Source organism: Numenius arquata, chromosome 1 (genome assembly GCF_964106895.1).
Source record: "Numenius arquata chromosome 1, bNumArq3.hap1.1, whole genome shotgun sequence".
In the NCBI taxonomy this organism is placed as follows: Eukaryota; Metazoa; Chordata; class Aves; order Charadriiformes; family Scolopacidae; genus Numenius; species Numenius arquata.
Window position 1 is genome coordinate 18,473,540 of NC_133576.1, and position 21,676 is coordinate 18,495,215.

General features: G+C 45.1%; 1 protein-coding gene across 1 annotated transcript; it reads left to right on the forward strand.

Moving 5' to 3' along the window:
* Positions 1 to 5,459: 5,459 nt before the first annotated feature.
* Positions 5,460 to 12,451, forward strand: NFKBIZ (NFKB inhibitor zeta). The gene is made up of 12 exons (XM_074147016.1): positions 5,460 to 5,646; positions 6,107 to 6,246; positions 7,176 to 7,212; positions 7,315 to 7,418; positions 7,551 to 8,314; positions 8,763 to 8,868; positions 9,197 to 9,343; positions 9,708 to 9,771; positions 10,368 to 10,537; positions 11,183 to 11,293; positions 11,405 to 11,572; positions 12,238 to 12,451. The coding sequence occupies exons 2-12, from the start codon at positions 6,118 to 6,120 to the stop codon at positions 12,289 to 12,291; spliced, it is 1,854 nt and encodes a 617-aa protein (XP_074003117.1). The 5' UTR covers positions 5,460 to 5,646; positions 6,107 to 6,117; the 3' UTR covers positions 12,292 to 12,451.
* Positions 12,452 to 21,676: the final 9,225 nt, after the last annotated feature.

Here is a 21,676-nt window from a genome sequence, read left to right on the forward strand (position 1 = left end):
AACCTGCTGACCTGTGGTCTCCTAAACCGTTAAACCAAACGCAGGTATTGAATCCTGAACAGAATAGTTACAAAGCTTTTACCTCTGTTTTCCTTGTTGCTGTTCTAAAAGCAAACCGAGCATTACGTGGGATGGCTTGGGGTTTGCATGGTGCGTGAAAATGCTGCTTGGGTACAGAGTCGTGGTGGTGGTGTTTGTACACCTCAACGCACTCTTTGCAGCAGGAGGCTAGTTACACCCATTGGAGAATAAGGAACATTTGACATCCATACAGCAAATATTCACTTGCATTAAGCAACTGGATTGTAAAGTACCATTTTTATGTCCAGTTTAAGAAACAAAGGTTATACTGCTCCAGAAACATGTTGCAAAACCAAGTACTTGTTACTAGTAGTCACTCATTACTAGTAGTTTGTGCTCTGCCACCTTACCTAGAGGCTGACCTTTGTCCTGCGCTGCTTCTTAGGAGACAGACTGAAGAGAGATGTTTATTCTGCTCCTGTACCCACTGAGCCATGGGCAGCTCCAAGAGCTGGCACGCTCCTCACTCATGGTTAGGAGGGATTACGTGCCTGGCAAAGTGACTACGTGCAGCTCTACAGGGAGGGCAAAGCTTCACTTTCTGAGCTTGCTTTATTTATTTATGTATGCATTTAGTTAGTTAAAGCCTACATATGTAGCATATACATGTATGCTATATATATCTCTCTATATATCTATATATGTATTTTTTATTTATCTATATATAAAAATATATATATAACTGGGGTTATACCATTCACCCCAGTATGTGCCCCAGGGACTGAGCAGCACACTGATGTTGTAAAGGCTAGCCCTTTCTTTATAGCAGACCAGCTGCATCCATACAGCATAACAACCCTTTGCCTTGGTCTCTTCTGAGCCCCATGTGGCCTTCCCAAGATGCATCTTCTGTTTGTTTGGTTGCTGTTTTTTTTCTTTCAACCTGTCACATGTGTGACCTGGAGCTATGGCTTCAAGGGCATTTTCTGAGGGGGAAGAGGAGGTAGGATGCCTTCTTGAAGAGTAAGCTAACATAGAGGGAGACAACCAGCAGAGTCTTGCCCATGCTGCCTCTAGGGAGCTGCCCTGGAGCAAGCCATGCCCAGGCTTCACTCAAAGGAGTTGGTTTCGCTCACCTGCGATCCCAGAATTGAGCTCACATTAAGAGCACTGTTACCAATTCTGGGACCAGGACGTGAGGGTAAACTGTGAGGCCACATCGTTTGACCATAGAGAAGTAGGGACAGGTTACATCAGGGATTAGATTGGTGGTGATGACTTAGACGTGAAGCTATAGGGGATGGTATAGGCTATTGGGAGGATATATTTGCAAGCATGCACAAATCTCTGCCCGAGCTTTGCAGCAGAAACTTTTCCAAGCTAAGAGTGCTGAACCTCACTGCCTGGTACCCCCTCTGCTGCCTGATGACGTGTGTGGGCTTTGCTGTGCTAATCACAGGCAGTTGTGCTGGAGGTTTCCTTTTGGCTGCCTTGCTGCCCCTTCGAAGGACGGCCCAGGCGTCCCCTGCCCAGCGCTGTCGCAGCTCGGGCTGCAAACCTCATGTCAGAAAGGATAAACTGGAGACAGCTAAAAGCTGGGCAGCAAAATGTCTCCCTCCGTCTGGATTTGTGCTATCGTTATTGAAACGCTGCTCTCAGTATGAGAAAATCCCACGGTTACAATTAAAAAGGGTGTTGAAAGCATGGAAGTCTCTTTGAACAGGAAAATCCCAAAACACTGAGCAGGGTCCTTGATTCTGCTTTGACTTAGGGCAGTGGCTCACCTGTTTCCATGTAACAAGGACACAGTTCCTGGAGGCCTAATGCAGAGGGAAGCCCAGCGCAGCAGGTCTAGTGCATCTTTTCTAGGTGCTGGCTCTGAGCAGGACAGCAGAAGGCAGACACATGACTGCGATGAGCCTAGATGCTTAGTTGGTGGTGAAGGTCTAAGGTGTTAGCTTTCAACCTTCCTGATTTTTGCAATGAGACCCCTACCCAGCGAGTGCAAGCTTTGACACAACAGGATTTTTTTCTGTTCTTATCTGAATTTTCAGATCACTTCAAAGCAGCTCAGGTGTGTAAACAAGTCACATGCTCAAAAGCAGCGTTCAAAGCTGTTTCAGTGATCAAGTATATTGGTATAACCCATATACTTGAGTTTTTGGAAAAAAATGCATTTTGTTTCTGATTTTTGCAGTGGTCTGAGATACCAAGATGAGCACATCTCACTACTTCCAGATGTACGCAAGAAAGCTTTCAGGACAAATGTTGCTAATACTGGCCACTAGTTGGCATTATTGGTACATCCGCGTAAATGGAGGTAGTGCAATGAAAACCTGGGAGGGCAGAGCTGGGGAGCTGAGGCATCCTCCTCCTCCGTGCTGGCCTCGCAGCCTTTTCCGGCTCTGGAGGTTAGTGGATTGCCCTGTGCTACAGCTCGGTCAAAGCAGGCTGAAACCGTCTGGACACCACAGCCCTGCAGCACCTTCCCAGCCGCCCCCCCCGCCCCTTTTTCCCAGTTTGTTGCTGTCTGTATGGGTTGCGCTGGGTTTCCTGTCAGGAGAAGAGGTGACAAGCGCTTTTGGTCACCGCCCTGCCCAGGAGGAACTTTCTTTGGCTGAAGACACCTCATGGGGTTTGGGTGACCACAGGTGTTACGTAGTGTTTGGGCCAAAACCCAAATGCTCAAGGTCTGCAGCATTAATAATTACAATTTGTAGATGTAGCAATAATTTACCAGTAACTTGCATGGAAGTGCTTTGAGAGCACAAGGCTGCTGGAGCCAGCTCATCTTGTGCAACCGATGGGTGTGTGTATTTTTGAAAGAGCCTTTTGTTACAGAGCTCGGTGGAATTAGACTTGTCTTAATCTGCTTTGACTGGGAGTAGATTTATGCCAAAAGACCTGAGAAATAAGATGTCGCTGATGAAACAAGTATGAGTTGAGGTATCAGACAGTTGCCCGAAGTGGATTTTGCTTGGTAAAAGGAGAGCAAGTCAGCAATTCAGCCTTCAGGAGAGTAGAAACTTTGTAATAGAAGAGAAAAAGAAATCCCACGCCCTCTTTAAGACAAAAACCTCATTAAATGGTTTTATAGAATAGTTTTCATTCATACATAAAGACTAATCTTCAATTAAATCCATTCTAAAATCGTTACTGAATAGCAAGGATAAAGGTGCTGTCTGTCCCTGTCTGCGTGTGGTTCAGGGACCTTCCATGACACAGTAGGACTACAATGAGAGAAATCCACTTTTGGTTTGAAATCCACTTTAAATCTTGACATTTTTAAGGGAATTGCAGGCAACTATGATGCCAACTCTGATTATAGACTTCTCAGATTCACATTACCATTTGCTTGTTAAAAGACAAGATCCATTTGCTGCGGTAGTTTGAGACCCTCCTGGCTAGATTAAAAAAATGACTGGCTTTCTGGGCTACCCGGCAGAGATGTGAAGGCAAAGGTTGATCAGTTGGATCTGCTTTTGGAAAGCTGGATTGTGGGTCCTCCCATCAGCCACCGAGCATGCAAAGAGCATTCAGGGGCTGAAGGATCTCCGAGCAGCAAGCGCCTTTCAATGAGAAAGTACTTAAAAGTGTCTACCTAAGGCTAAGGTATCATAACTGAGATCTGAGGCTTGAAGAACAACAGAGAACCAGCTCCCTGCGTGTTTAAAACATACAGCCCGGTTTAACAAATCATCACTCGCATAAAGAGGTTCATTGAGTGAGGGAGAAGGCACACTTGGGAGATAGCTGCTGATTAGGGAGCTAGTGAGTTTTTACCTTTATTAGACTGTGCTATTTATGGCACTACTTGGCATCTGATTTGATTTTATGGGTTACCTTTGCAAATTTTACCGTGACTGCATAAATTCAATCTATGGTAAAAAAGCAGTCCTTGGAGTAGAAAAGTGCCTAGCTAATTTCCAGTGGAACCCTTCCTTCACCTGACAGTGGAAGAAATATTTGAATAATATAAAGTAATTCTCTCCTGCCTCCTCATGGGCTGATTAATATAATTTCATGTTGCACCTGTCCCATGTTTTTGAAGACAGTTAAAACATGTATAATAATGTAAATTATAGACCTCCAATTTGCATAATATACTTTAGAAATACCGTGTTGTTTTACTACATATTATTTTGGGGCAGCCACGATGCTAAAAGCATCCAAAGCGCAACCTCGTGGACAAAAACGCACGTTCTTATTTTAGAAGATGGTGACTTCTGCAAAAGGGAGGAAAGCAGAAATATTTGTTTGAAAAGTAGAAATCTGAGGAGTCTCCCCTGTGAATAGTGGTAATAACTCAGTAGTGGTGTTAACAGTAATCACAGGCACACAGTTTCGCTTGCTTTTCGTTTCGGCCTTGTGTTGCTTGCCCGCTTCTCCCCGCCGGCCTCGACCGAGAAGCTTTGCCACCGCAGCGTGGTGCAACCTAAAACCAAAATACCTTCTGTCTGCCCCCTGCCTACTACACGCTCCGATAACAGAGGAAGAGAGATGACTCATCTCTGTCGTGAGTAACCGCTCACGTTCCCCTTCTCTCTGGATGCTGCCCACTTGATGCACATGACCAAAAAAATCCCCGTTCTCCCAATCCCAGCCTCCCTGGAGCTGAGGCCTGGCCGGGAGCAGGGCCAACGCTTCCGTGCCAGCACACTTGGGGCGAGGGGAAAGTGCGTGCGGGGACGTGAGCCTGCACCAACAGCGGCAGAGGGCCAGGGGCGATGCTCGTGGTTTCCACCACACAAGAGCCACACCAGCCACACAAGAGGGTGGAAATTTGGGGTTGCATGTGTTGCGAGCGAGGGCCGCAAAACCTATGGGAGGCCCCCAGGGACAACTTTGGAGGACAGGGTGCAAGGCAACATCCCATCCCATCCCATTCCCCATCATCCCCATCCCACCGCATCATCCCCATTCCCCATCATCCCCATCCCACCGCATCATCCCCATTCCCCATCATCCCCATCCCACGCCATCATCTCCATTCCCCATCATGCCCATCCCACCCCATCATCCTCATCCCACCCGAACCCCGTCCCCATCATCCCCATCCACTCCATAACCTCCATCGTTCCCAGCCCCGCCCCGACACCGCTGCCTGGTGCCCGGGCTGGGGGAGTGAGCGGACACGGCCGCCGGCCCCGCCCCCCTCTCGCCCCGCCCCGCCCCTCGCGCGGCCACCCCCCCCCGCCCTTACGGGAAGCGCGGCCCGGCCCCCGCGGCGGGGGTTGGGGGGGCGGAGCCTCTATAAGAGCCACCGCCGGCGCCACCGCCCCTTAGTCCCGCTGCGCAGCCGCCCAGCCCTGGCAGTGCCCGCTCCCGCTCCGCCGCCCGCCGCCTTCCTCCTCCGCCACCGCCGCCCGCCGCCCCGCGGCACCGCCATGATCGTGGAGAGCAGCCGGGACGCGGCGCCCGATGGCGTCGACGGCGGCGGCGGCGCTCTCAGCAGCCCTATCAACCTCGCCTACTTCTACGGGGCCTCGCCCCACTCCAGCGAGGGCAGCTGCTCGCCGGCCCACTCCGCCCCGGGCTCGCCGGGCTCCGACTCGGACCTCTCGGTGAGCAGCCGCGGCGGCGGCCGGAGGGACCCCCGGGGCGGCACCCGCCCCGCGCTGCAAGGTACGGCGTGCCCCGGCGGCGGTCCCGGCTCCCTGCGGCCGGCGGGGGCAGGGCGCGGAGCCGCGGTTCCCGCCCGCTCCTCTACCGGTCGCGGACCCTTTTGGACTTAAAAAAAACCCGCAGCGGCGAAACGGGGGAGCTCAGCGTGGGGCGGGAGCGTGTCGGCGGGGCTGGGTGCCCGGCGCCGGGGGGCTTCCAGCGGCGGTACCAGGCGGGAGGGTCCCGGGGGAGAAGCCGCAGGCCCCTAAAATGGCGAACGGGGGCCGGGGGGGCGAGGGGAAGGTGCTTCGCCTCGGCTATTCTCGGCGAGACCGGGGATTTAGGTTGCTTTCCACGAGCGTTCTCGGTTTCATTTCTTTTTTTTTCTTTCTTTTTTTTTTTTTTTTTTTTTTTTTTTTTTTTTTTAAGCCATTGACTCCGTTTTCACTTAAACTCGGGTTTTGTTTTCGTGTCCCAACAGTTGAACAACACATGGGGGGCGGGAAGCAGCACAGAGGACCTTTCCAGGGGGTCCGTGTGAAGAACTCGGTGAAGGAGCTCCTGCTGCACTTCAGGAACAGCAAGCAGATGTCCTCGGGCTCCACCACGGAGGAAAGCAAGGTAACCTGCCTTTTTCAGCACCGACATAAGTGCTTTTAATGGTTGCTGAAGCTGACGAAAAGAAGAAAGAAAGAAAGAAAAAAGGCATGCGATAACGCTAGAAACAAACTCTCTGCCTTATCTGATGTGGATGGAGTCAGTGTTTTTCCTTTTCAATACGTAATGGAAGAACTGGGAAGCAATTAGTGAGAAGGTTTACTGTAGGAGAAGGAGGCACCTAAAAGTGTTCTTACTAAGCTTTATTTTCTAAAGGGAGTTTGGATAAAGATACCCCTTGTGTTATGAAACCTCAGAAACTCCCTGTTAACTCGAATGAGGTCATTCATTCTAAGAGTTGGGGAATCTTCTCAGAAGAGAAGTTTGTCATGCTATTGTGCTCCTCCGTGCGGAGCACCGGATATAAAGGCAGACCCCTCCAGTCTGAGAAGATAGAAACAGGGGAAAAAAAAAAAATCTGGGAAGATTAAAGTGGATTTTTTGGAATAGTCTTTCTGAGTGTGTGTTTGTGAGCTTGCTAGATAGCTGTTGTCACAGGAAAAATTTTTGCTCAGAAAAGTTCATGGCATTGAAGTAGTACAAAATTGGCTGGCTTATTTATGTTTAAAAAAATAATCCTCAGACCTCAGCAAGGAACAGTGTCTTTCTCTAAATTTTTGTGAGTTTTGTGGTATTGTAACAAATAGCTTAAAAAGCCTTAAGAAAAATAGTGGTTTTCATTTAAGTTCCATAAAAGTATTTCCATTTTCTAACCTTAATTAACAGCAATTAAATTAGGGTTAGATGATCATGTACTAGAATTATTCTAAGGTATATTCAATGTTTATAGAAGCAAGTCTCTGCTTCTTTCTTTTTGGTTTTGTGTTCTTGTTTTTTTTTTTTCCTCTGAAATAACATTATAATAATGGAACAATCTGGATTTTTCTCCAAAGGCACAAGGAGGATTGGTGAACTACGAGCAGTATACAGGTAACAAACCCCTTTCTTTTAAATAACCCTTTGATAAGATTTTAGAAGTTGATTGTAAGAGTAACCTCCAAACAGGTTCTAAATTTATTTTCTTTTCAGCAGAGCTGAAGAGCATACTAGGTCACAGTGGCAAAAGAAAGGCTCCTGAGCTCCTTTCTGATGGACCTTCTTTCAAACGCCAAGCTAATGTTCACCCGCACCTCCTGGTAAGTTTGCAGTAATCCTTTCTGTGCCTTATTTTTCCATTTGCTTTGTGTGATCAGAAACTGCCAGATACAATTATACCTCTGACATTCTGGGGTTTGTTTTGATTTTCCTTTTTTTTTTTTTCCTAACAGACACCACCCCAGACCCCAACTTCTATGGATAACATGGAGGAGACGCATAAAACCGACCTAAAACATGACAGCAATTCTGACCTGCTTCAGAACATTATAAACATCAAGAATGAGTCGAGCCCCATTTCTCTGAACACGGTGCAGGTTAGCTGGTTGCACACTGTCTCCAGTCACAGCTCACCTGGCGAGCAATACCAGGACAGCCCGGGAACACAGGCTTTCTCCCCATCCCAGAAGTACCAAGCATTCCAAGATCACACCTCCCAGCACATGCTTGATCCACCACAGCATTACCAGTTCCCTCCATCGCAGAACCAGGATTTGTCACAGAGCTATCCTTCAGATGCCTCCCTGGACTACAGGCCGTTTGCTTCCAGTGAGCAGTCTCCTGGCTACCAGCAGAACACCTTCGAGAGCCACGAGCTGCAGTACTGCCCGTCGCAGAGCTTCTCCTCCCTTTTGAATGACTCTGAAGGCTCAGAGGGCATCTCTGCTCCCCTCCAGCCTCTGACCAGTGCCCACGCGCAGGCTGATGTCAGCCCCCATGCTCCGAACTTCAACTTGCTTTCCACTAACATCTGTGGTAGTCTGGAGCGCAGTGTCTCTTTGGCGACTTTGAATGTCTCTCTACCAGACCAAAACTTAGCCAGAAGCACGACGCAGTTGGGCAAGTCGTTTTTCCAGTGGCAAGTGGAGCAGGAGGAAAACAAACTGGCGAACATCTCTCAAGACCAGTTCCTTGCAAAAGACTCGGATGGAGACACGTGAGTGCTGTTTATCTCTGTTTCTGATGTGGAAGGTTGGGGAATATTTCTGTTGGGATTTTGGTGGACCATAGGGTTGTAATGGATGCTGTTAATTAGCAGTGTTTGTGTGTCACAAGTGCAGTAGTTTGGCAAATTAAATGAAACCCATGCTCTTGCTGATGGACTGAGATGTATGGAAGTGCAGCAGACTGAGTAGATAAGGTGTTTGTCTAATTTAAGGTACTTATTGTTAAATGACTTTTATCTAGTAAATGGGGAGGAAAAGATTCTAATTTAGATGCTTTAAATTATCCTGGGAAGAAGGTGCCTGTATTCTTCTCTTAGTCACCCAGAGGAGGTCTGAAGCTGGCAGTGTAACACTGCTCCCATATGTTTGGATCTCTGTAATGATTTGAGCCCCGGCTTGTGTGGTGGTGTAACTCTGTGTTTCCCCTCTTTCCCGCAGCTTCCTTCACATTGCAGTTGCCCAGGGCCGACGAGCTCTCTCCTATGTTCTTGCGAGGAAGATGGCTGCCCTGCACATGCTGGATATTAAAGAGCACAATGGCCAGGTGAGGTTCTCAAAATCCTTGCACCTGCTTTGCGCACCTGAGTGCTTCTGCATGTCTGGACCTTGAGGAAGATGTGGTGAAATGGTTATTTAATATTAACCCCAAGATTTAGCCTGCATACTAATATTAACCTTGAGCTATTAATACTTCTTGGGATCACCTTGAGCTGGTAAAACTATGTGCTCTGCCTCATTTGTCCTGGCTTCCTGGTATTCATAATCACTGCTTAAATAATACCAGGTAGCTAGGCTTTTTATTTGTTTTAGTCGCTCTTTCCTGTTAGAGATCAGATGACTAATAGCTTAAATTTTCTTCTTGATGTTTGCAGAGTGCTTTCCAGGTTGCTGTGGCTGCCAATCAGCATCTCATTGTGCAGGACCTGGTTAGCTTGGGGGCTCAAGTCAACACCACCGACTGCTGGGGTAGAACGCCGTTGCATGTTTGTGCTGAGAAGGGGCATGCCCAGGTCCTTCAGGTAAGAACCCGGCAGGCGTAGCTCTGCCCTGAGTGTTAAGGCTTCTACTTGGTATTAGTTGTCTTGGGAAACTCTGAAAACACCACTCCTCCCTTTATCTTTCTCTCTGCGTAGCCTCGTGAGTATGTTTCAGGGCCCTATAGTAAGGGCGTAAAGTGAGATTGAATTTCATGGTAAGGCTCTCACCTGAGTGTTAGAGTAATTTGGTGGAATCCACTAGTCTATGAAAACAATTAAATATTAAGTATCTTCGTAATGCTGTTATTTATTGCAACTTTGTTGCAGTAAGACTGTATACAAACTTGAGTAAGCAATATGTGGTTTGGATTAAGACCTAAATGCATACCTGTTCCCACTTTTGTAGGCAATCCAGAAGGGAGCCATGGGAAGCAATCAGTATGTGGACCTTGAGGCAACAAACTATGATGGTGAGTAGTCAAGAGCTGATAATTTACAGAGTTACTGGATGTTACAATGTTTTATGGCTGCTGATGTGGAGGTTAGCCTGGGCTGAGAAGCAATAAAAATGGGGTATATCTTTGCCAGGTTAGAATTTACAATTACAATTGAAATTACGTTACAGTTGGCATATCTATCAGATTAAAACATGGTTAGTCTGTGCCTGTCAGGACCTCTTCCCTCTTACATGTGATTGCTGTGTTTGGCATGGAGAGTGGAGCTGGTAGCAGGCTGCTGTTAAAAACATGTGAGTGCCAGTGATATATTGGTGGATGCAGAAGCCAGAATCTCTGACACCAGAGAGCTGTTTTAATTGAATCACTTCCTATATCATAGCCCACAGTAGGTTGCTACTTAACTTCTCTGGTGATGGACAAGCCAAATCTTGAGCCGTTATTCAATAGCAATTACTATCACTTACTAATGTGCAACTGTGCCTGGACTTGACATGGAGAGAAGCTCCTTTATCCATCCTTCAAACCAAGCAGCCAGTCAATACTTCTGTATTGCATTTGTTCATTAATGGTGATTTTTGTTTGTGTTTTTTTTTTTTTTTAACATTAAGGCTTGACAGCGTTGCACTGTGCTGTTCTGGCCCATAATGCTGTGCTGCATGAGCTGCAAAACCGTCAGCCACCTCACTCCCCTGAGGTCCAGGAGCTTCTGCTGAGAAACAAGAGCCTGGTAGAAACCATCAAGACTCTAATACAAATGGGAGCGTCTGTTGAAGCGAAAGTAAGTACAGGGGCTTTGTGTGAAGTGCCAGATCCAGGGAGAATGTGGAAGCAGAACATGACCCTTTCTCCCACGCCACTTCTTAGCTTTATTACAAAGGAAGTAGACTAATTTGAAAGCTTCCCTACAGCTTAATTTACCCAAGTGGAATGAGAATGTTGTATTTATTCAAAATGAGGTATTATCAATGCAAATTGAACCATAGGGAAAGAGGGAGGTGACAGTCTAATTTCTGGATTAAGAATGGTGCTATGCTGGCTGCAGCTGGTTGTGTCTTAAAAGTAAGAATATGCTTGGACTGCACTGAGGTATCCGTAGGAATATGGTGCTGATGATCCTTGTTCTTGAACTGCAAATTTTAATTAAAAACTGCTTCCCTGTCCAGTTTAGGTCTGTGCTGGGCGAGATCATTACTTAGTATAACATTTGGTAGTTTTGGCTACGTAAGCTTACTGTCAAATGAGATGTGGTCCATTGTTCATTAGGTATTCAGATTAAAATATATATTCAGATTGACTTTCAGTGAATTGTAGTGCAAAGTGTTTTGTTCAACACTGCAGTTATGCTGCTTTCTGTTTTGTCTGCATGTTCACCCTGTATAGGTGAAGCACCTGCAGAGAAGACTAACAGTTTCTTTTTTGCTAGGATCGCAAAAGTGGTCGCTCGGCTTTGCACTTGGCAGCAGAAGAAGCGAATCTGGAGCTCATTCGTCTCTTTTTGGAGCTGCCCAACTGCCTCACTTTTGTTAATGCAAAGGTATGATGATTTTTCCGGAAGGCCGGTATAATCTGGGATGTGCATGTGTGTGGCACTGCGAGTGTCTGGAGATGCATGCTTCTGCTCACAGAATTACTTTTTCTTCTCCAGGCTTACAATGGCAACACAGCACTCCATGTAGCTGCCAGCCTGCAGTATCGGGTGAGTCAGTTGGATGCTGTGCGCCTGCTAATGCGAAAGGGAGCTGATCCAAGTGCCAGAAACTTGGAGAATGAGCAGCCAGTTCATCTGGTTCCGGATGGCCTTGTAGGAGAACAGGTAAAAAAAAAACCAAACAACCCTCTCCTCTGCTCCTGTCTGTCCCCATCTACACAAAAGTCTTAGTCCTCTCCAAAAGTTTCTTTTGGATTTTGAGTTGCAGCTTGTAAGGAAAAGGTTTAGCAATTGCCATTTTATTCAGGGATCTTTTGGTTTTAATGTCAGGATCAGGTAGAATATACAAAGACACGAAATTATAGGTTTCACTTGTAGCTTTTGTTTTCTCCAGCTCAAAAGTCTTTTCCTGTCAAGCTGGGATTTTTCTTTGTAACCTTGCAACATACTGGAGTTAATATCCCTTCTCTTGTTCCTGTCAGTAGGGCCTGAGATCATGCTTTTCTTGCTGTTGTCATAATTAGTAGTATGGCAGTTCTTTGGCCTGAATAAGAGATGAAGAAAATCCCTTTTTCCTAGGAGCTGTACAAATACATGATGAAAAAGGTGACTCTTGGCCTAAGAAGCCAGTGACTTAAGCAGCTGAGTAAATCTGTTGCCTTTCATTGGTTCAAATGCTGTAAAATTGGATGAATTCTGGTGTAGCTGAACCTAGGCTCAGATAAATGGGGAATGCAGAACTGGGTCTAGGGTGTGGTGGTTTTGTTTTTCAGATTATGACTCACTTTAGGATGATGAATACTAATGTTTTGTCTTTTTCTATTCTCCAGATAAGACGTATCCTAAAAGGGAAGGCGATTCAGCAGAGAGTGTCGCCGTTTTAAGCTCCATGTTTCTTGGAGTTCAGCAACTCACACTCACTGTCAGTCAGGCAGTCCTAATGTATCTGTAAATAGACCATTTGCCCGGTGTGGGCAAATGTTAGTTGTTTCTATGAAACAAAAGTATTTTGTTCACTATCATATAGTGGGTTATATAAGAGTTAAAAAAAAAGAAAAGAAAAAAAATCCCAACCAACACCCAACAATCAGATTCCTCTGAGCAAATGGGAATATTTCATTCCCAAGTATGTGGAACATTTGCCTGGATTCCTGGATTTCATAGCTATGGCAAGACTGATGTTATTTAAACAGCCATACAGATAACTTCTGGCCAAGGATAATTCTACAGGAAATCTTTTTATTTAGAGAGGGCTGATACATGTCGACACTGCAGAGTTTTTTTTTTTTGTTGTGTTTTTAAAAACACTTAAATATTAAGTGCAAGAGAAATCAAATATTTTTGAAGCTGACCATTTATTTATGTAACTTTGTAGCTTTCTTCCAGTATCTTGTGCAGGATTGTATATAGTCATTGGCATTATTGTACAGCTATATAGTTCTAAGAATCTATCGATCACTTGGGAAATGAACTGAAGAAACAAGTTCCTTGATCTTTAACTTGCAAATTGCATATAAAGTTTTAATACTATACTGGTGCAAATCAGGTAAATTGTTGCTTTGCAAGACCGAAGACCAAAAGTAAAGCTAAGATTGTTTTAACACTGATTTGTGCATGCTTTTGGAGTTAATAAAACAGGAAAAGCCATGCTTCTTCAGGAAACTATATCTGTTTTTCTTGTACCCAGTAGAGGTTTTTCTTTTGATGGGACAATAGATTGAGGGAAAAAGATTGTGATTTTTATTGTGTATATAACTTTGTTTTACTTTGAGGAATATGATCCTGATTCAGTGAAAGTATTTAGCATGTACTTAACTGTTGATGCATGCTGAAATCTCTCCATGTTAATTATAATACTTCAATATGTGTAAGCCCCACTAGTGTCAGTAGGACTTAAGCACATGCATAAGTAGTTTGCTGAATTGGGCTCTAGTTAATTCTAGAGACTTAGTGTTTTTCACCTTCTAAGCAGAGTTAGTCCATTTATGGTTTTACCTTATAGGTATAGTGGCTAGCCAAGTAATATCTGAAGTTAATGTTTTTCTATTTTTTAATAATTATGGGAATTAATGCAAAATGTGTACTAATGATGCTGTATACTTGTGTTCTGTTGGAGAAAGCTTCCTCCTATTGCTTTCGGAGCAATCCATGCTGGGCTGTAATCCAGTAATATGTTCTCTGTATGGTCTTTGCTCTTAAAACTGTTTTTGCCTCATGCAATTCTCTGCCATAACTGTTTAATTAGTCTGATTTTGCTGTTTTGACAAAGTATGTCTTGTAGACAAGCTAAGTGAAAAAATCTGGTATGTGGAGGCCTAGTTGCGATATGTTTCTTAAAGGGTCTCATGTAACTTGTGTTTGAATAAACATGCTAATTAAATTTTGGTGGTTACTGTCTGTGATACAAATAATGATGATGAAATCAAGTTTGAGATAAAACTGATTTTGTATGGTAATACTGTGAGACTGGCGAAGGTCTGTTTGTTAAGATGAAATGAAGCCTTTTCACCCTGCTGTTTATACTTTCTCTTGTTTGAAGCTGGTGCTTGGGTGTTTTGGATAGTGCACCATGCAGTTGTATTGCCTGTGTATTTAGTAGATGTGCCCCAAATAGAACTAAGAGTCACCATGTTGTCCAAATTGCAGGTTGCTGCCTGCTTGTCCCTGTATACTTGAAAGAATGGTAGCAGTTCTGAAAATCTCATGTTTTCCCCATGACTTCCTTGCCTTGGTCCTCAATTCTTACAGCTCAGGTAGAAGCAGTCACCTCAGCACAGGTGAAAGCCTGCATGAGCAAATGAGGCTATATACATGGGGAAAGACTCTCCTTGCTTCACAAATAAAAAGATGGGCTCTGGGCTGGCCATGACCTTTCAGGAGGAAGAACTGTCATCACAGACTGCCCTTGCTGAGCACTGAGCTGGTGAGATGGCAACAGTCAAGAAAAGCAGATGATGCATTAGGATCTGTAGGAAAGGAACCGAAGAAAAACCAAGAGTGCTTCTATGTTGCTGTATAAACCTGTTGTCCACCCCTACCTTATTGGTATGTATGGTCAGGGTGTCATCTCAGATGAAAGTGTTTTAGGATTGGAAGAGGCCTGGAGGTGTTCCTTGCAGAAAGAGGAGCTTCCTTGCAGGGAGCAACAGAGCAAACCGGGGCTCTTCAGCTGCAAAAGCAATGGCTGACAGCAGGTATGACAGGTGGGCAGAGTCATGACAAGCCAGAGAAACTGGATTGGGATGAACTGCTCACTGTTGCTTCCAGCATGAGAGCTGGAGGCTATTAATGAAGGTACCAAGTACACAACAGACAACAGGATGCGATTCCTTGAGATAGTGGAAGAATGTGGTAGAAACAAGACATTGGTTGATGGGTGCATACTTAGAGGGACCTTTTTTGTGGAGTGTTGCTAAAGAGATTAACCACATGGGGCCATCGTCTCGGTGTTGAAGGGTGAAGAAGTACTGTACTGCAGGCTTGCCCTGCACTCAGCTCTTCCCTGGGGACTTGCTGATGGCAACTCTCGCAGACCTGATAGCAGACTAGATTATACGCTTCGCCCAAATCATTGCGGTTAGGCTTTAGTGCTTCGTGGGTTCAGTCTGGCTCAACTGATACTGGTTGCACCTTTCATGAGAAGAAAATGTAGGAAAATCATCTTGCAGTCAGTCAAGTGCTTCAGGGGAGCACTTGCAGATCCTCTGCTCCCTGCAAAAATTGTCCCTGGAAGTCTCAAAAATGGCTATTTGTGCTGAGGTAAGATGATGGAGAGAGGAAGCTGTTTGTTATTTAGCAGATAAAAGTGGGAAATGATGATGGAGGCTGGAAATGGAATTGAATTTCTGGTTAGGGTATGCAAAGATGCAATGGCACCTCTTTATGTGAACAGCTAATTTGGCCTAGATCGTGTTGAAGATGCTGTTGTCCGCACATCTCACTGCAAGTGACCCTGCCTTAGGTCTTTTTTTAATTTTATTTTGTATAAGGAGCCTGATAGTACTGTTACCACTTCATTTCCTTTTTCTTTATAAGAGATGATCACACAGGAAAAAGAATTGTTGGTGAGATATTCTGGCCCTTCAGATCAGCCCAATCCGACTGCCTGGCACTGCTTTCTGGGTGGTGTTGACAGCATAATCTCATAAAGTGATAAAGTACCTTGGGTTTGTAAGGGTGGCAGAGCACAAGCATGTGTTCGGTCAATGCTTGAGCATGAAGTAGGTGCTCCTGGTAAGAGCCATTAAGCAACTGGTGTGGTGCTTTCAGTGACACTTGTGCCCTTCTGGAAGGGGCACCCCAGTATCCCTTCAGGAACTTTCTAACTTGAAGTGTTGGAAGCTAATTTAATCTGCCTAGAGCCTAATTTCATTGTCTCAAGAACTCGGTAGGCAATTTCACAAGAAGGCATTCCTGCTCTGAGTATAACTGACTCATTCTCTCTCCTATGATACTGGGAAGTTCTGGTGCATCTGACATGATATAACTAGTTATTAGAAACAATCCCTTTTTACTGAATAGCAAGTGACATTAAATATTTAGCTGGCTAATAGTGTTTACCTGAAAACTTAGGGTGCTGGGAAAATGCTGAATAGCTCTTATTGATGTGGATGCAGGCACACCATTTATTTCTCTGGTTTGAGTAGAGGCAGAAGAGACTCTGGCTTAGGTCTGAGTAGGGATATTAAGATACGTGGAGCTTTGTTCCCAGGATGTTTCTGATTTGTTTGTCTAAGTAAGCCAAACCTCAGGAAAGGGTTGCTTTTTGATCTTTGTGGGTTACTCATCTGGCTGGAGTTGTGGAAGGTGGCAATCTATGATTTACAAGAAATGTGTTCTGCTTCTGGAGATGGAAAAAGTACATTACCCACATTTATTGCTCATTTTATGTTTTCATCAGAAAAAAAGCCCCATATCCAGGAAGTGCATTCTTAGAGAGATTGGGTGTTGTAGAAGCCACTGCAAAGATACGACATGAACTGCTTGTTCTTCTCGCCTGACAGTTTGCTTATCTGGTTGCCTTTCTTTTAAAAATATATATGCTCTCCTGTGTAAGGGAAGAGCTGAGGATGATTAAAGTGCAGTGAACATGGGAAGATAAAGAACAGGTTCTTGACCTGGTCTTTCAGTGCATTCAAACCAAATTCTTCTATTATCTATTACCTATTACCTTTCTTGAGTGTTTGGTGGTGGTCTTGACGTGAGATACTGATGGCTTGGGAGAGTATACAACTGACTTCTCATCAAGTTGACCAATAGTGCTGCCTTTCGCTTTTCACAGTTAGGACAAGGACCGGCATTGCTGGTGCAGACACTGGCCTGAGCCGGGGTTTAGAAGGGCAAGTGGCATTTCCAGATGTCCGGACACTTTCCAAGAAGCATCCCACCTTCCTTCCTTGCCCCCCAGCCCTCCCGTCCCCCCAGGGCTGTAGTGAGGGCTCACCTGGCAGTATTTTGTTATTTTGAGAGGAAGCCTCTCTTAGCATCTTTGAATTTCTTCTAGAAGATGAAATACTGATTTGAAAGGCTGAGTTTGCTCAAGGGATGGATCACTGGTATTTACGCCCCTAAAGGAGGCAGAACTAACTAGCCCCTAAATTAAGTTGTTCCTTGCTATCTGGGAATCCTTATCTGTACACAAAGCCCATATGGGCAGATCTGTTTCCTGGCTAATGGACCAGTGTCTAATCTTACAGTACAGTATTTCTTTAGATCCTATCACCATTAGCAAAAAAAACTCAAGATAGTACTAATGAAATTGGGAACCTCACTAGTGTGGAGAGGCCACACCAGAGGTTGTCTCTTTTCAAATACTTGGATTTGTGGGTTGGTTTCTCCTTCAGACGCCTATCTTGGTCTTGCTGGAGAAAGGTAATATATCTTGGGCTGTGTTTGTTTAGTGTGTATTTATTTTCAGCTGTCGTGATTAAGAGGCTGACTGAGTAAGTCTTTGTTTTACCTGGTAAACCTTATTCTATTAGCCCTGAAAACGTGATCTAGGCTGTTTTGAGAAAGTAGTTGCTGCAGTAACCAACCTGTACTTCATACGTGGTTTTCCTCTTAGTTTCTGTTGAAATGTCTTGCTTTCCCTTTGTCTAGTCAGCGAGCCTGAGGGAAAGGTGACCAATGTGGTGCTTTAGATTTAGGAGGGGGAGCAGACAATTGAAAGAAGCTGCCCCATTGCTCCTGTAAACTTGTCAGGGCTGTGAATTGGACTGTGAAGTGTCTGAGTGAAACATCTTCATGGGGATGTAGTGCAGAAATGCTTTTGCATATGTTTAATAAATGCTTGTAGCTCTGTTCAGATGGTCTCAGTCACATATGTGACCTTTTGGTACTGTGGTAGGTCATGGTACCAAATGCTGTGTGTTGGCTGCCTATGGCTGGTTTTTAGGACCCAAATAAAAGATCTCTTATGTAGCGCTAAGCTATTTTGACTTGACCTGGGAGGTGGAAGTTTGATCATTTTGATCCCTTCAGTCATTGCTCATATGGCTCTTAAGGTGTTTCTGGGAAGGCCCAGAGCTGTTCTGTAAGCTTCAAACTCAGACTTTTCATAAAAGAGGACTGGGACTACATTAACACTGCTGTGTGTGGCCAGCCAATAAACCCTGCGGAGCTGAGCAGGTACATTTTGTAATTGTCCTCAGGCAGACCACACGTCCTTGTCCAAGGACTTTTACTCCACTTAAAACAGTCCAGTAAGTGATGCCAATAAATTTGGAGTTTCTGTAAGAAGAATTGGAAACTTGAGGTCACAGCAATAGATGTTCTTGAGAGATGCTTATGGTGCTACCTATGACCTCGTCCTTTGTGCTGCAGTTGGGCATACTGTGTAGAAGTAAGAACTGGGTCACCAGTTGCAGCCTACGTACATTTTGAGGGGAAGTGTTTTAGGAGCAATTATGAGGGAAGCCATCAAGATATTAGTGTGCTGTTATCATTATTCATCAGTAGATTTCCAGGTGGCTTCAAAAGCCAATAATAATAATTAATTTCATCAACTAGATAAGAAACCAGAGGCAGAGAGAAGGAAAGAAGCTCATCTGAAAATACTCAAAGAACTGCAGGAGCTTCATCCAAAGACAGTGCAGGCTTGCATTTATCTTCTAGTTGCCTGCTCTTTCTAAATTTGCTGAATGATGCAGTGAGCAATGACTGATTTGTAGGTCACTCATGATCCTTTTGTAGGTCATTCATGTTTAGTTCATGTCTTTTGTGTGCTGCCTGCGTACTGCTTTTGCTCGCAGCTAAGATATCCAGACTGTTCAGATCAGCCATTGGACAAAACCTCAAAAATGAGCTGCAAACTCTTCTTCCCTGAAATATTTCCTTTCTAAGCCATGATTGCTGGAACAGAGAGAGAAAAAGTAGAGCCAAACTAGGAAAAAATACACTAGAGTAAATTGAGTATGCTATGGCTGCAGGGGACTCTGAGTTAGGCTCTGGTCTTTTTACATTTTGTGAGCATTTGAGGCAAAACTGTGAAAACCTTTTTTAAGTGAGGTGGGATGGTATAAAGACACTTAAAAAGCTGGTGATGAAACATGCTTAGTCATGAACGGATTTCTTAAAAAAAAGGGAGATGATTCAACCTGAGAAATAAACATTTGTCTTACTGGTATGAGCTTTTAACGGTGCTTAAGACCTCACCATGAATGCTCTGATGGAGCTATATAAAATAAATCTTCCTATTGGGATGGGGGTGGGGAGATTCAGCTCAGGACATGGATGACTCACCAGGAGGTAACTATGCCACTGGGTCAGCTGCTCTGGTGCTCAGGATAGACGAACTCTTAACAAAAATAATGGGGGGGGAGGGTGGGTGGGGAAAGTGTCTTTAAAAGTGAGCAGACAAGAGAGGATGCTTTACTGCCTAGAATATACAGCTTTTATCCAGTTCTGTCCTTGCCCCTGGCCCTAGTCACAGGCTGGTATGGTTTTTCATTTTCTCAAACTTTCTCACACAAGTCTGTGAATAAAAAAACATGCATATGTAGAGTAAGTTTATAATATGGATCAATTTATTTTTGTACTCTGTAGGAGAATTGTATGTATATATGCATGCAAAATGTAAGTATGTAAAATGTATTGTGTGGGAGTACATAAGGCAGCAAAACTCTTTCAAGAAGATTAATCTTTTTATCCAGTAGTTCATTACTTCAGAAGTTTTTACTTTCTTTTGTTAAAAATAGAAACTTTTCCCATATGATTCCCTTGGATTTGCAAATTGAATGCACTAGTAAAGACCTGTAGTGAAAAAACAAAGCTCTACGGGGAATAAAAGTCAGGTTTCTAATGGTTTCTGCCCTGAGAATGAACGCCAACGTCGACTCTCCCATGCCTAGTAAGGTTGAAGCACAGTCCTCAGCCATAGGTGAGGACCCTAATGTCCTCTCTGTTTCTTGATAAATTCATAAATCTGTATGAATGAGTAAATCTTGCAGTGTCCTCTTTCTGTTCCCATAAGGAGAAGGACCTTGAGAAATGTGTCTTATATGCACTTTGTGGCACAGAGGGCTGAATTAACACTGCAAAGGGCCCATCTGCTGCCTGGAAAATGACATACAGTGTGTAAAGCAACTTCTGGCCCTCACCCAGGGCTGAAACCTGCCTGTGCAACCAGTAGTGCGAAGGCAGATACCTTTGTTCTTTATTATAGACACAGTAAACAAAGAATTTTTGTTTCTTCTTCCTTAGCTGTCATAATGAAATTTTATTATTGCAGTGGTTTTATCTGTCTCCTGATGAACACGAATGTCGTTAGCCTCTTTCCCACGCTCTCTGCATTGGTGTCTCAAGGCGCGTCTCTTAACTTCATGGCAGCCCTTTCTTTCCACACCTTGTGTCCCAAGCTGTAAGCGCAGGCTGGGATGTGGTGGCTGCGGCTGAGCCTGGGGACAGCTGATGGGAGGGAGAGCTAGAGCAAACCTGACCGCTGGCGTGCGGGTGCTGGGCATTGACCTCCTTTGGAGCGGCCCGAGCTGAGGATCGGGATTTTCAAGCTCAGATGCAGAGAGCGATGGGGCGGGTGTGTACCTCCAGCTGTCTGGCTTTGGTCCTTGGGCATGAGTGAATGAGAGGTATCCTTGCTGCAGGGACAATGGCAATTGTCCCCTGTTACTCCAGGCTGGATGCAGCAGGAGTGTGGCTAATAAGCTTCATGTGCTTTCTAGGAAGCTGCTGGAAAGATGCAGCAAGAGCTAGGGGGAAGGCAGCCTGCTCCTCCTGCTCCCTGGTTGACAGCTGGTCTCCTGTTTCCCCATTCCCATGGGAAGATGGTCATTTGCCCTGCAGGGAGGTGCCTGGTTGCTGCTTCTTAGCTGGGGCTGCAACTATTAAGTCCTCTTGCCCCTTCTTTGTGCTGCTTGTACTCCACGAGCCCAGCAATGGCACCTTCCTTCAGGGATCTACTGGTGGCTGCTGTCCCCTGGAAATGCCCTCCCACCAAACTTGTGTCCATCCCCACTCTGTCCACCCCATGAGCAGTGGGGACCTTGTGATGGCCTGTGCCCTGAAGAGCTCTTGGTCTAGATGCCAGGTGCAGACAAGTGCAATAAGGGCCCTACTTCAAAAAGATGCATCTTCCCTGGTCACTGGCTTGACATCTTCCCAAAGGCCTCCTGGCACAGATGGGTATTTGGGGAAGATTTGAATAAGGAGAGGGAGGAGGCCCAGCAGCTCCATCTGGGCCTGCATCAGCTGCTTTCCATTTGTGTACAGAGTTTATATGCTGCTGCGTCGTTGTCCTTGTTATCATGCTGGTGGCTCTGGTTCTTGCTCTGCCTGTTTAGTTTTACTCCATTGTTGAATTTACTGCTCCTGGACTCTTTACTCTTGTTGGCTCCTGATAAATTACTGCCTCTTATTAGCCTTAAATTACTGCCTCTTACCAACCTTTAATTATTTGCTGCCATCATATCTTGGTGCCACATCCTCTTAATTAGTGTTGCCATACTGGTGGAGGCTCCTCTGTGCCTTTGTTAAATCCATTAGCTTTGCTTTCAGCTTGCTTTGGCCATTCTCTCAGCTCTCCCTGCCCCTCCTTCCCTATCTCCTTGTATTGATGCTATGGAGCATCATCTCTATCCTTACCTTATGGTCTTACCGCAACCCTCTTGGCTCATCCTGTGCCATCAGCTCCCTGCTGCCTTGTTCCTCCACAGTCTGCTTCACGCCTGTCTTTTCGGGCCTGGATGGTGTTGGTGGATTTCTGTTGCTCTGTCTTCTCTCTGCTTTTATGCATGCTCTGACATCCTCTTCCTGTTC

Excerpts from the sequence above, each read along its gene's own strand:
- NFKBIZ (XM_074147016.1), top strand. The coding sequence starts at position 6,118 with ATGGGGGGCGGGAAGCAGCACAGAGGACCTTTCCAGGGGGTCCGTGTG. Across the intron at positions 10,538-11,182 it reads GAGCGTCTGTTGAAGCGAAA|GATCGCAAAAGTGGTCGCTC; the intron begins GTAAGTACAGGG and ends CTTTTTTGCTAG. Across the intron at positions 11,294-11,404 it reads TCACTTTTGTTAATGCAAAG|GCTTACAATGGCAACACAGC; the intron begins GTATGATGATTT and ends TTTCTTCTCCAG.